A 15939-nucleotide genomic window follows, 5' to 3' on the forward strand; every position below is an offset into this window, starting at 1 on the left:
CGTAGTTTGAAACCATACTGCTAGTTTTTCTCCTCTCCAGTCAACATTGGCCTAGACTAGTCTTGGGAGACTGTGACTCTTCAGGATTTTCACAAAAGCTGGGTCACCTGGAATCCTTGGCTAACACTGCAGGAGGTGGGGATGGCAAACACAGTTTTGCCATAAGCTCACGAGTAGTAAAACTTAGACCAAGAAGGAGTTGAATAGTTAGACACCACTATCTCAAAACGGTAATAATGTGCATACTAATTACGTTCTCTAAGCCATCATTTGCAGCTACAAATTTACTTTCAGATAAATTCTTTCTATTAAACAAACATGTCCAATGACAAGACACTGCTTGACAAGCCACAGCTACTCCCCAGCGAGTCCCTTCTTCACATACTGTTACCCAGTTTCCTTGTGGAAAGTACATTTGCTGTCTCCATCCCAAAGCGCACTGCCAATACTCATTATGCGTAGCAGTGACCCCATTCTTTTAGATGTCTTCTCCACTAGATGGAGGAGTGGGGATCGGGTCTGTTCTCTCTCTGCCACTATTTCAAACACAGGGCGTTGGTCTACAACTATGCTTTGCACATAGTGGTTTTGCTTCTTGTATTTTATTTTCTTAACTTCATCTAAAGAAAACCCACATCCTCCCAGACTCAACCACAGCGTGCCTCCCAGTCTACATTTCAGTCTTGCAGAATGGCCTGTCAGAAATACAAGAGTAGAAGTTGGGTACATACACATTAAAAACGAGGAAAAAATGCTACATGTTGACAACTGAGTATTTTAATATATTCAAGAGCAGACGAGAGGCTATCACTATTTAAAATGCCATGCATTTCAATTATAATTTGAAAATGGGTTCTCACCTTTATCCACTTAACCTCAAACCATTTTTATTACACTTAGACAAAAGCTTTGAGAAAAACAAAGATCGTGCTCTTAATAACAACCAAAATAGGCATAAAAGAATTTTATAGCTCCTTATGCTTCTGAAACCCAGTGCCTAATGAGTTATTTTCAATGATCTTTCAAACTAAGTGAGCTTTTCTAATGCAAATTCTAAATTTTGCTTTTATTATATTTATAAACTCAATGCATAGTAGAGGAGAGAGTTTCTTGACAAACTTCTCCAAAGCAGACATAAAACAAGTATAATCCTGCTGCCCTTATTCATCCTGGCACTCAAACAGTTGACTTAGAGTAATAAAAAGCTTTGCTGTCAGTATTTTGGTAAATAACATTTTAACTATTAACTTCATACCTCCTGCAGAAGGTCCCCTTCATCATTCATCTCACACTTTTTTATTTAAGTCGACTCTGGAAACCACAATATCCCCAACAAATGCATTCAACACGTATTTATATGTATACCTGAAACAAACACTGCAGCTGATGAATTCCCTGGAGGCTCTTTCCAGAGGGGTCTGGCAGGTAATACAGGATAAACACCAGACTCGGATGTGTCATGCCCAAGGCAAATTATGCTGGAATCGCACTAGAAAAGTCAGATGACAAATGCTCATTTATGCCTGAATCCCTACACACAAAGGACATTACAATGCTTAAAACTGTGTTGATTGACTTTTTCTCCAACATACTGAATTTTGTTATATAACAATTGCATTCTAGAATGAAATCTATTGTTAGCTTTGGATGATGACACATTTATTGGACAACTATGCAATCACAGTCCACAGACAAAACAAAAATGGAAAAATACAGCTGTAAGTGACCCAGATTTGTACCAATGGCAAAGACCCACTCATTTGTAACTCCCATTTTTCTTTTCCTTTCTTTTCTAGGGTCCCTTCTAGCCTCTAAATTAATTCTGGTCCTTCATTATATAACCACAACCATCTCTCTTTAGCCTTTCTAATTCTACAAATGTCAGTCTCCGACAAACCCCAGCCCTTCCCAGTGGCCACAAGGAACATAGAACGATCTACAGGTTGCCCCATGTGTTCCCAGAAACAACCCCAACTCAGTCGGAGGGAACAGGAAATGCTTTCTCAAAGAGAGTTTGAAATTATGCTTCTGCCTTCTTCAGTTGTCACTCCAAGTTGGTGGCTGAGGGTAGAAGGTTGTTCTAAATCAAATCAAATCCTCTCTAAGTATTTTCCATGTATAAGTGTACAGTCCCCATATACGATCACTTCTATCCTGGACTTTGGCCTGAGGAAGCCCAGGTCAGCACTCCCACCCATCAGCCAGGCCTCTCTCGTTCTATTTTCACAATCGCATACTTATTATTTTTATGTTTGTTGTAATCAACTCTACTCTTCCTTTTGTTTCTTTGCTCATCTTTCCACCTGTCTCCATCTTTGTGTCTCTTGTCTACCTCCTAAATTTCAGTATCTTCTCAGTTTACCCTCTGCATCTACTTCCAGTCAAACCATAATATAGAATTCAAACACACTGTTTATAACACTTGCTATACTGCTGACAAATTTTGTTCTCTATTTTTCATTACAAAACTTAGTATCTAAAAAGCTTTTCATTTCTCTCTTAAAACTTAAAAAATCAAATTGGACCTGTTTACCTAATTACTTTCAGTTGATTTTCATAATTTCACTCAAATCCCAATGTTGATTTTCTTTATCAACTTTAATAAATCAAGACAAAGTAAAAAAAAATTATAGCTGAAGTTTTCAGATAATCAATATTATTTATATAAAATACAACCTACATACTGTTTATATCCACAACCACACCCTCTTTCTCTGGCCTTCCAAATTCAGAATTAATTCTAATTCTAATAAGCAAGATAAAATGAAAATCTTGTATCATAAAACAGGGAGTCGGTACATTTCTGAAAAATAAGTCAGATAAATGGTTAAGTCTTACTAAGTTGTTAGAACTCCTTTATTATTCATTTATAAGAGTTTTCATGTCACAAGCAGAGCAGTTTTATCCGCACAATAGTGGCACGAGCTGCACACCATAAGTCAGAGAGATCTCAACTCAGATATTCTCATTTCCAGGGACAACTTATTCATTGAGCACCCTTCCAATTCTGTTGTACTCACTAGACTTGTACCCCATCATCTCCAACCTCCCAATCAAATTGTCTTTAGACTCTCCTCACTCTAAACCTCAAGGTTAGCTACTTTACCAAGTCCCCTCCACGACTTCTCCCAGCAGTCTAATTCTATATTTACTAAAAATTAATTGTAGTTATTTTCAAAACTACTTATCCAAATTGCACTAGTTATTATAAATATGCAGTTTAATTAAATATTATGTAAACTAACTCAAAGGAAGATATTTAACATTGCTTCAAAACTAAGATATAAGTCTTAGTTTGCTGTGTTTTAACAAAAATACCATTGACCAGGTAGTTTATAAATAATAAAAATGTATTTCTTACAATTCTAGAGGCCAGAAAGTCCAAGATCAAGACACCAGCTGATTCAATGTCCAGTGAGGGCCCACTTCCTGGTTCATAAATAGCAGTCTTCTCACTGTGCCCTCACATAGAGCTTTCTGGGGTCTCTTTTACAAGGGTACAAATCCCATTCACGAGAGATTCAGTAAATAGCAGTAGATGTCTAATAAAAATCGCTGCTAAATTCTGTTAAGGTAATACACCTGTAAAAAATTCAGATAATTGGGGTGCCTGGGTGGCACAGCAATTAAGTGTCTGCCTTCGGCTCAGGGCGTGATCCCGGCGTTATGGGATCGAGCCCCACATCAGGCTCTTCCTCTATGAGCCTGCTTCTTCCTCTCCCACTCCCCCTGCTTGTGTTCCCTCTCTCACTGGCTGTCTCTCTCTGTCGAATAAATAAATAAATAAATCTTAAAAAATTTTTCAGACAATTTATTAAAGTATAGAATTTTCTTTTGGTTTGTCTTAAGATCTTTATCACTAAATAAATAAATAAATAATCTCATATTAGTCTTATATGATACACTATGATAACAGTTCATGCAAGAGAGACAATGAGACTCAAATCAATGAATGTATGCTCAAACAAGGTATTGATCCAAAATCAATAGATTGGCTGATAAGTGTATAATTACATGATTTAAGTTAAAAGAATATCTTTAAATAAGTACTCCTTTTTAGGGTACTTTATTTCAGCTGACCTTCCTGATTAACCAACCAATTTTTTTACTTGATTGTTTAAGATAAAAGATCTCCTTTATCTTTATAAACTTTTCTTTAAAAAGTGGACGAGGCCTTTTGGAGAGAGATGTCAGATATAATACATGCATTTACTTTTGCTTGTTCAAAAAAAGAAAAGAAAAAGAAAATCTATTTAAAGGGCATAAGCGAAAAAGGAAATAGAAATGGGGACAAAGAAAAGAGATTTGGGTGGTAGAAAGCACATGGACAAATTGTAGCAAACTTTTAACAAACCACAGAAAGCTAATCCTAAATAATCAGTGAGAAAAGTCAAGAAACAATGCGGTGTGCATTGTAGAACTTTTCAGAAATAAGAAAAAAAAAAAGCAAAGAAATGAAAGAATAAGATCAAAGGGACTAAAAAAGAAAAAGATGACCAACCTAGGAGGTTTGACATATGAATAATAAGAGTTTCAGAAAAAGAAAATAGAGAAAAATAGAGGGGAAGGTATCTTCAAAAATAGTCATTACCCAGAAGTGAAGGGCATTTGTTCCCAGAATGAAAGTCTACACTGAATAATTAGCTAAATGGATTAAAACTCATACACATCAAGACTCATTATCATAAAATTTCTGAACTCTAACACATACAATGTATGAAGAATTCAAAAGAACCCAGACTTCTTAATAGCAGCACTGGAAGCTAGAAAACAAGGGAGAAAAGATTTCAAAATTCTGTGGGAAAATACCTAACCCATAATGCTATACTGAGTCAAAACTATCGATCAAATGAACAAAATAAAGACATGTTTCACATACCACTCTATATACCCTTTCGTGGAAACCTAATGATGGATATGTTTTTCCAAAATAGGAAACCAATACAGAAGAAAAACAGAGATCCAAGTAATAGCAGATCCAGCATGGGGGAGAATAAAGGGAATCCCCAGGAAATTGAGAAGGTAAAATCTCAGAACGACAGCTGAATATCAAGAGTAAAGTACTGTCGGATATTTTCACAGCAAAGGCTCAAGAAATAATTTTCAAAAAGAATAAATTAATAAAATATCTTTTGTGTCTGAATGTTTGGGGAATAATTGAAACCGAATTTCTAATGTATACATAGGATCCTTATACATAAGCAACTAGGGAAAAAAAGACAATTATTAACCTCACAGAAAAGAAAAAATGATATGGGCCAGGAAAAATAATCATGTAATAATACCACATGGCTCAACTGTGGATAGCTTTACATAATCATGATAAAGTAAATACTAATGATTGATCCTAGTAATATTACCATGCTTTATTAGGACAACTCTAGGAATTGAAAGTGTGCATGTGTATTTGGGGAGGAACAAGGAAAAAGAGCTAAATCCTCATTTATCCAATGTGAGAAGTCCATAGTTAATGCCAAAAACTTAAAGATGAGTAAATAGTGATATAAGTACCATTTTTAGAGATACTGAGTTAAAACAAAAAGATCCAGCTAAAGAAATTGAGACTAGATGTCTTGGGAAGGGAAACAGAAGTAGAATGAGGAACTGTTTGACTCTTTAAACCATGGGCATATATATCTTTAATAAAATGAAAATTGATGTGTGGGGGGGGATGAATTGCTCATATTTTCTTTTCAAAAAGCAGTTCTTTCAATTGTGTTTACTTGATTTTTCTTTCTTTTCTTTCTTTCTTTCTTTTTTTTTTTTTTTTTGGTTAAGAGGCCTTATGTAATTTCTTTATGTACAGTTAGTCACTTTATCTTGTCACGTAACTTTATATAGTATTTACCATATCATGGAGTATTTTATCTGTCTTTTTATCTCCCACCTAAGCTGTGAATTCCTAGAGGGTTTGGATTCCATTTTGTAACCCGAGCACCTGGAACACTGCCTATTTCATAATAAGAGATCAATATACTTTTGTTGAATGAATGAGGTATGAGGAACACTGAATTTATTATCTAAGGAAAAAATGCCACACTCCTGTTATGAGAATTAAGTATATATTGCCAAAAAATAAATAGTCTCTCATGCCATTCTAAATCAAATTTTTATGATGACTTAGTCTCAAGTGATAACCTCTGTGCTCCAGTCATTCACTGCAGCTACTGAAGTTATCACGAGTGCTTTCTTTCTATTAGATAAAGGACTGGAAACATCTATTGTCAGACATCGTCACCCAGAAGTGACAATTTATATTCATGATTATGATTACTTTTTAGGTAAAGTCAAAGCCCTTCATACAATTTATATACCAAACACTTGAGTGTTCTCTGACCAGGTTGCTACTTTAGAAAATAATGTATATTATTTCAGATTTGTTGAGAATCATTCTAGGGGTGCTCATTTAAGAACAATTCACAAACTGAACACAACATTCCCACCACACTGCCTCCTAGATAGTAGACAGAGTTAAGGATAAGTTGTATCTTCTACTTGAATCTAGATGACTTATGAACATTTTTTTGGTGCAAAATAGAATTATAATCTATATACAAAATATTAAAAAAATAAAGATATTAAACTCTAATAGGGCCCAAGCTCATTTGAAAAATTTGATTTCCATTGCGTGCTGGCTGTTATAAAGGATGGTAGGTAATAATCTAAATGGTATATATCTCATGTCCCTTAGTATATTTTACGTTATATCACAAACAAGTTTCTGATGGCATCATAATTTTTAAAGTAATATGTCTTTAAGCAAACATAGTTTAGAAAAAGAAGCAAAAGGGGGAAAAAAACTTCCAAAAATACCTTTTTCTTTGGCCCACGAATTGAGCTTCTTCAGTGAAAGCCCTTTTGCCTATATAGTGTGGTTCGATCTCTTTACTTGGAGCTGTGACCTAGATGCAGCTGGAGTGTCCACACTGCTTCCTCTACTCTGGCTGTAAAAGCTTGTAATCATGACAAAACCTTTAGGAATTTTACAAATGTTTAACACCACTGTGATATTATAGTAGATAAAATAAGATATACTTACATAGTTCTTTGTGTGTAGAGGTGAACATCTAAGGGCTTTACAGATACTAACTCATTTGATCTCCCCAAAATTAATGAGGTACTATTATTACCCCCATTTCACAGATGGAGTAACTGAGGCACAGAAATCTTATGTATAAACTTGCCGAAGCCCCACAGCTTAAGTGGCACGCTTGGATCTGAGCTCTAATAGCCTGGCCCCAAAATCTACACTCTCAACCACAAAGGCAAGATGGGAAAGGACTCAAACTTAAAAGAACACAGCACCCAAGAAAGCATAAATATAGGTCTAAGTATAAAGTGAGGAAACTTCAATAACCTTTGTCCCTTGGCATTTATGCAAGCCCATCAGAAACCATACAGGTTAAAGGAAACTCTGCTGGTATCCCCTATTTCACTTATTCATATTCATGTGTATATATTTCATGTCCTTGTGGAAAATTCTCGGGTTTTTGCCAGTCCGCTTATTCATCCCCTTACTTGTGATGCAGTCCCACACCTGCTTAGTGAAGAGCCGCGTCACAGGCAATTCTGCAAGCAGTACCATAATCACTTGTTGTGCATGGATAAATGGCGTATAACCAAATCTGTGATATTAGCATGAGATACATTCAAAGTCTTACTGTTACAAAATCCATTTTCAAGAAACCAAATGTTAGTAAAGGGTTGAAGAGATAGATGGGAAGAAACAATGAATTGTCACAAGTCCATATTCAACATTTCTCATTCACAAGCACTTGCTCAATACCTACTCTATTCAGGAACTGTTGCAGGCAAATGACTACAGCCATTGAGCCATGAATGTACAATTCAAGTCCTTCCCCTACTCCTCTTCTGAGACAACATATGGGAAGACTGTTCAACTCGAGTACTTCTCTTGCCAAAAAGAGGTAATCTAATTGAGTGAATCCAGGGAAGAGTGGCTAAAATGATTAAAGGAATGATGGGATTCATTTTATGAGAACAGATTGCAGCAGCTAAAGTTTACTAAGTACCACCAAGGGGAAACAGTGGGTTGTTTACCACTAAGTTACTGCCTTCTGATGAATTATTTAACAGGACTAGAGGAGCAAAGGATGCAAATTAAGTACAAGATTAAACCTATTCTTTCACTGTAGAAGAAACAGTGGGAGAAAATGAACCCACAATAATTTTGGTTTTGTTTCATGTGTACGTGTATTATATGTTACGAAACAATATATGAAACACGAAGTTCTTGCCTTCCCAGCACTAACTGCTAAAGCAGTAGGATAAAACATGCCCAACGTGACTAAGGGCCTGATTTGTGAGAATAATAAATGAGTACAGAGGGGAGAATAGTTTTCCTAACCACCTCCCTCAATCACAAAATCATCATGTAGGGTCAGCAGGAGGCCTTGACAACAATGACAGAAGGATACTCCCATTTTATCTTTCTCCAGATTTGTGGTTGTTCTAGATGCTGCAGGGGTTTGCTCCTCTTTCACATGTATCCAATTGTGACAGACAACCAGAGAAACTGCCATGGACACCCTTAGTGGAAGAGAACGTAGCCAAACATTGTGAAGAGCAGTATTTGGGCTGTCTCAGTAGTTCTAGAGCTCCTGATGACATCTTCCGTTAATTCCCTCCATCTACCTAGCCTCCTCTTCTCCCCAATTCTGCCTAGAAACAGCTCTTTTTCTAAGGAAACAGTAGATCTATTTACAAGATTGAGATTTAAAACCTATCATTAAAATAATAGTTTGGGTAGGGCTGAGTAGAGGATCAGTCATTTCACGAATGGGCAGAAACACACATTGTAGGGGGTGCCTGGGTGGTTCAGGCGCTTCAGTGGCCAACTCTTGATTTCCGCTCAGATCATGATCTTAGGGTCCTGGGATCGAGCCTCACATTGCATCCACCCCCGTGCTCAGCAGGGAGTCTGCTTGAGGATTCTCTCTCTCTTCCTCTCTCTCTCTCAAATCAATCAATCAATCAATCTTTAAACACACACACACACAAACATACACACAGGCGGGGAATGGGAGGATTTTTGTTGTTGTTGTCCTTTTCATTTGCTTTGGAAAGGGAATTTCTCCTGTCATCTGACCCTTCTATAAATTCAATCAAGCAATAAGTACAGACAATGCAACTCCCTGAAAAAAGTACATGACAATTTTGTAGAGATGATAAAATAAAAACTAGTTCAAAGTCATTTTAATACAACATTCTCAATTATTATTCATATATTTAGCCAAACTCCATAAAGTTAAATGGAGTCAATCGTGAATGTAGGAGCATGAAATCTGAGTTCCAAGGCACATAAGGAGCTTGCAATCACATATAATGAGTTAAAAATTACTCCAAAACAGCCAGAGCTCTATTTAGAAAAAGAAGGGGAGTGTCGCAGAATGAAACATGAGAGACTATGGACTCTGAGAAACAAACTGAGGACTTCAGAGGGGAGGGAGGTGGGGGAATGGGATAGACCGGTGATGGGTAGTAAGGAGGGCACGTATTGCATGGTGCACTGGGTGTTATACGCAAACAATGAATCATCGAGCCTTACATCGGAAACCGGGGATGTACTGTATGGTGACTAACATGATATAATAAAAAATCATTAAAAAAAAAAAAAAAGAAAAAGAAAAAAAAAAAGAAGGGGAGTGTCACAGACTACATTTTTCTAACACCATTGATTTAATAAGTTTGGTAGTTGGTGTTATCCACGTTTTCTTCTTTTACTAATGACACCCTTCCAAATACTGGGACAGTGCTTACATATGATTGGGAATTCCATCTTTCATTTATGTAAATATGTCAATTAGCATTTACCATATTTCCAAATAGAATAGTAATGAGCCTAGTACACGTTAACATAAATATTTTATTCTCCAAAGCATAAAAAAGTAATAGAAGCTCGACACCATTTTACATTTTTGCAAATCTTTTTAGTATCTAGAAGTCAAAAATCACTAGACTCTCATCTCTGCTTTTGCATTCATTCTCTTGGCTTACCACACACCATGCAGCCTCTGGACAACACTGTACGTCGTGAGAGAATGAGAGTGAAAATGCAAATAGTTTTGACTTCATAGTCTCTGATTATGCAAATAGTTCTGACTTCATAGTCTCCTCAAAAGGTCTGGGGGTTCCTGGGGGCCCCTAGACCGCACTGAGAACTGCTGCTATAGTGGAAAAGCCAGCAGATTAAAGACCAGAGTTCAGATAAAGCCTTATTCCTTAAAGACACATCACCTAATTTTCTTGATCTTGGTTCCTTTGCAAAATGAGGATTGGGGTAGAATGATCTCTCTGATTCTTCCCAATTCTAATCTTCTGTGATTATGAAATATAGTAAAGAAAAGGAGACCCACCCACAGTCCCCTACACTTATTTATGCTCCCCGCGGTATATTCCAAGTTTTAGGTAACTTCTTCACTTCCGTGCTGTAATTGTTATAATAGAAAACTGACCTAATACTTCAATTCCAACTAAGCACCTAGCATGACTAACCCAGGTAAGAATTGTAAAGTTTCTGTGTGTAGAATATCAGGAATAGTAAAAATAAAATAAAATAAAATAAAATAAAATAAAATAAAATAAAATAAAATAAAATAAAATAAAATAAAATAAAATAATAAAATAAAACAAAATAAAATAAAATAAAAATAAAAATGATGGCATTCCTAAACGCAAGATGGGATCTGAAACAAATAAAGGACATTGGAAAAACTGGTGAAATACAAATAATTTCTCTAATTAATAGTATTGTGCCAAGATTAATTTCTTTGTTTCGGTAAATGTTCTGTGGTTATGTAAGATGCAAACCTACGAGGAAGCTTGAAGAAGAGCATACTGGAACTCTATACTATTTTTGAAACTCTTTTGTAAGTTTAAAATTATCTCAAAAAAATAAACAAGATGGCATTGAGGGCACTGGGATATCACTGTGACTGAGCTGAGAGGGGAGGGATGATGATGCCTTTCAGATCCCTCCAGAACAGCCTTCTGCTCTTCAGGCCCTCACTGTCTCCTAATCATTTTTTAGGAACCCAAAAGAGAAAGGAAGTAGCCCAGATATCTCAGAACATGATGCGAGACCCCGTATAGAAATTTAATTTTTAGAGAAATGATTAAAACTAGGACATTTTAAAACTGAGGGCTTTAGAGGGAAGGGGGGTAGGCCAGTGATGGGTAGTAAGGAGGGCACGTATTGCATGGTGCACTGGGTGTTATACGCAAGTAATGAATCATGGAACTTTACATCAAAAACTTGGGATGTACTGTATGGTGACTAACATAACAATAAAAAATATTATTTAAAAAACTGGGACATTTTAATGTTAAAAGTACAAATATTTGATTTGCTACTTGCTTTATCAATTCAATTAGATTCATAAACAGCATTGTTTACTCATAGCCCCTATGGCTATTGGTGCTGTTTTGTTTTGTTTTGTTTAGTGCCCAGAATCTAAAACTCTTCCCACGTTTGGGGGGAAAAAAGACCTATGTTGAGTCTTGGTGGTAGCAATAGACTAATTTTCACTCCAGAGGCTGAAAATATCAGATTCTCACATTTCTTTTTTTTATATAATTTTTATTTTGTTATATTAGTCACCATACAGTACGTCCCCAGTTTTTGATGCAATGTTCCATGATTCATTATTTGCGTATAACACCCAGTGCACCATGCAATATGTGCCCTCCTTAATACCCATCATTTCTTTTTTTTTTTTAAGATTTTATTTATTTATTCAACAGAAATAGAGAGAGCCAGCGAGATAGGGAACACAAGCAGGGGGAGTGGGAGAGGAAGATGCAGGCTCCTAGCAGAGGAGCCTGATGTGGGACTCGATCCCAGAATGCTGGGATCACGCCCTGAGCCAAAGGTAGACGCTTAACGACTGCGCCACCCAGGCGCCCCCACATCATTTCTAACCCTACAGTTAACCTGCATGCACCTCATCTAGGGACAGGTATTTGTCGTCTGCTCAGCTGTCGTCTGCTCAGGATTCTCAGTCCAAAACTATTGGACAAAGGAGCAGGGACAGGGAAGACTTCATTTTGGACATGGTACCAGTGGCTGAAAGATCCAGTTTCCAGAGGCAGAAGTGGCAGGGTTTGGTGTCCTGTGAGTGATTCAGGGACAAGCTACATCACCTATGCAAATCTTTGTAGGGTCAGTTGGGTGCCATTCTTTTAGCCATAGTCTGTTTCTCTCCATTCCCTGGGGCCAGTATCAGCTCCCTTGATGACTCTGAAAGCTGTCTGATGTCTTTACAATTCTTTTTCTGTTTAAATCTATCAGAGTTGATTTCTGTTACTAAGTATCCCAACTGATACATACTTATTTATGCAACTGTAGAATTAGTTCACTCCAAAGTACAGAGTTACTGTGGTGGGCAGCATTCTAAAGATAGGCCCCCCAAGATTTCCATCATTTGGTTATTCAATTGATCCAGGTACTGCTATGAAGGGATTTGTTAATGCAATTAAAATCCCATATCACAGGTTTTTAGGATGTGAAGATTGGGTATTAAGGAGGGCACATGCTGTGATGAGCCGTGGGTGTTATACATAACTAATGAATCATTGACACTACATCAAAAACTAATGATGTACTATATGCTGGCTAACTGAACATAATAAAAATTAATTAATTAATTAATTAAAAATAAAAATAAATTTTAAAAAAGATATGGAGATTATCTAAATGGGTAATCTAAACCCATCAGCCCATTAAAAGCAGAGCATTTTCTCTGGCCGGCAGCAGAAGGGAAAATCAGAATGGAAAGCACCAGAAAGATTCATTGCTGACTTGAAGATAGAAGAGGCCACTTGACAAGCAACGTGAGCAGCCCCCAGCTGAACTCTAGCAAGGAAATGGAAGTCTGAATCCTACAAATGAAGGCCAAATTTGGCCAAAAAATCTAAAAAAGCTTGGAAATTGATTCTTCTCCAAAGTCTCCATTGGAGGGCCCAGCCTGGCTGACATGTTGGTGTTGGCCTGTGTCTCCCTAAAAGCAGAGAGTCCGGCCAAACCCACTTTGTCCTCTGATTTACAGAACTATGAGATAATTATAGACATTGTTTTAGTCTCTAAATTTGTGGTAATTTAGTATACAGCAGTAGAAAACAAAAATAGCTACAAAAAAAAAAGAAGTAAGGATTCAGAGTGGCTTGGATTTCTCAAAAGCAAAGCTACAGTGTAGAAGAAAATGGAATGGTGCTTTTGAAATTCTGAGGGAAAGCAATTTAAAATCACCTACGCAGTCAAACTATGGAAAACATGTAATGATATACTAAGACATCCAAAAAACATGGCATCCTTCATTATCGTCGTCTTTCTCAAGAGACTAGCAGTGGATGTTCTCCACCACAACAAAAATAAACCAAAGAGTAAGAAACAATGTAGTTCAAGAAACAGAGGATCCCAACCATGGGCAGGGAACAGAGTTCGCAAATGACAGCTGTACCCAAGGCCCAAAGGGAACCATTCCAGAAGGAAGCACGTCTGAAGATCTGGGAGACATTCTTCAGAAGGATGAGCCTTGTAAGAATATCTGGTGGGTCCAAATGTATTAAGAAGAGATTTAGACTATTGATTGGGTGTAGGGTCAAATTAGTAATTAGTTCATAGAGAGATAAGCAAAAGAACAAAAATAAACTGCAGTTCACCCCAAGGAAAACAAAGAGTTGCAGTAAAGCAAAAATAATCATAATATAATATTTGGCTAAGCAATCAATAACACTTACATTCATGATAATACAAAAACATATAATACTATAAACTTAATGAGATTATATTAGAAAGACAGAGGACTAGAAGTACTCACTACCATCAATATTCTGATTCAAAGTCCTGTGTGTTCATCAAAACCTACTATTGTCCTCTGTAGCACTAGCTCATAGGGAACCCAACCGTCATCCGTAACTTTACTTCTATGAGAAAATATATTCCAGATCCTAATCAAGAAACTTGCAAACCAACTTTTGGAACAGATACCATTATCCCACAAAAATAAAGACATCCTTTTAAAGGATTATTACATCAGCAGTAGAGAGAGGAAACCTAGCTCATCTCTCTTCTTTCTCTCCCCTTTAACATGTTTTAATAGGTAGTTTATTTTTAGTTAAGTTGTAAGGTTTTGATTATTGTTCAAATATGCAGTTTTAGAGTTCAGTCTATTTTTTTCTGCTTCAGTTTATTTTATAATCCATTTTTCCATAAGTTCATTCACTTTTTTCATTCATAAACTAATTCTTTTTTTTTCCAAAATGACTTATTTCAGTATGTCCTAAAAAGGATCTCTAAAATAAGTTACCATTTTTCATAGCTGATGAGGTACATGCTTTATGAAATAAAATTAAATAATTATGCCAAAGTCCTTTGAAAATTCAGAAAGTTACCAAGTAAATATCTGCTCTGTTCTTATTTTTAATTAATCATAACTGGAAATGTGCAAGCTGCACATTTCAGAATGACTAATAATGTTTCTGAAACCCACTTAAATAAATGGTAACTCATTTAAAAATCCAGAATAATCGCTGAGTCACACATGACTCATACAACAGAGCCCACTAGTCAAGGAATGACTTGTAGAGAAATATTACTAATATTAGATAACGGTTAACTCTCTCTGTGAATGAGAAAATAAGATGTCTCTAGCTCTTGAAAGTTTTCTTAAATTTAAGCAGAAAAAAACATTTTTCTCAGTAAACCAAAAAAAATTATATATAATGGAAATATAAATAAGCTTATCATCCAATATTAGGTAAGCATTTGAAGAATATTGTTTAACTTAAAGACCACAGCTCTGGAGTCAATGACCTTGAAATACAGTAACCACAAAAGAAAGAACAGACTATCAGCCTGAACTGCCAAAGACGTGGAAATGTAATTAAGCATTTACAATGAAGATTTATGAATTCTTACCCATTCTGGTTTCTATTTTAATTTTTAGTTAATGGCTCAAACATTTTGCAACATAAAATCTCTACAAGGTACTATCCGGTGTTGTAGAAAGACAAAGATGAACCAAAGCCAAATCTGGCCTAGAAAAATTCGCCATCCAGTGGGAGCAACAAGGCATTTGTTACTTACCTTAATCCAAGGTGAAGCACTAACCACTTAAAAAATAAAATAAAATAAATAAAACAACAGCATTCAAAAGAGAAGAGGTCAATGCAAAGCTCTTTGGAACAGCTGGCATTGGAATGCAGCCTCGAAACAACATTTGAGATGTGTAAAGATGAGGATAAGGAGAAGAGAGAGAAGCCAAAGCACTGAGCTTGCTGTACACAGGACAAACAGGGTAAATTCTCGATTTAATGATGCGTGAAGGAAGGTAAAGAGAAACAGGTGACACAGATCTTGATTTTCAATGACCTTACCTACGTGCCATGAAAGACCTTCAAAGTGTTGGTTGTTTTATTATCAATTTAAGCAAGATATTAAATTTAATCAGAACTGTGCTTTAGAAAGATTCATTGAGGCTCCTACTTTGTAATGTGAATTTATGGGAGTATTAAGGCAGAGACTGGAGATTAGAGGCCAAATTAGAAAATGCTTGTAGCTGCACAGATCACAAGCATGATCAGTAAAATTCTGAAAAGGCCCCCAAATTCCCAGCCCTTGGTGTGCAAACACCTTCTCCCAGTTATTCAGGCAAACATCAATTGAGGATGTAAACTTGGGGATGTAATCAAGTTCCCAAATCAGCTGACCTTAAGGGAAAAGAGTCATCCAGGAGTGCCTCCCCGTGTCACATGAGTCCCTTCAATCCATCTGTGTCTAGAAATCAGACAGGGAAGTTAGAGAAAGTCAAAGCATGAGAGGGGTTCAACAAGGCAAAAGTTTTCCACTACTGGCTTTGAAGATGGAGGAAACTCTATATGGTCAGGAAGGTCAGTGGCCTCTGGGAGTTAAGATTGCCC

At 36.5% G+C, this 15939-nt stretch overlaps 1 protein-coding gene across 1 annotated transcript in view; it reads right to left on the reverse strand.

Moving 5' to 3' along the window:
- Positions 1-7215, reverse strand: part of LGSN (lengsin, lens protein with glutamine synthetase domain) — a 35039-nt gene extending 27824 nt beyond the window's left edge. Inside the window, exons 1-2 of the mRNA XM_008684894.2 lie at positions 7040-7215; positions 1366-1489 (exon numbers count right to left, since the gene is read on the reverse strand). Of these exons, the coding sequence (XP_008683116.2) occupies positions 1366-1461 (96 nt within the window). The 5' untranslated portion in view covers positions 1462-1489; positions 7040-7215. The remainder of the gene's footprint in view (positions 1-1365; positions 1490-7039) is intronic.
- Between the last annotated feature and the right edge of the window lie 8724 nt (positions 7216-15939).

Source organism: Ursus maritimus, unplaced genomic scaffold (assembly GCF_017311325.1).
Source record: "Ursus maritimus isolate PB19 unplaced genomic scaffold, ASM1731132v1 scaffold_29, whole genome shotgun sequence".
Lineage (NCBI taxonomy): Eukaryota > Metazoa > Chordata > Mammalia > Carnivora > Ursidae > Ursus > Ursus maritimus.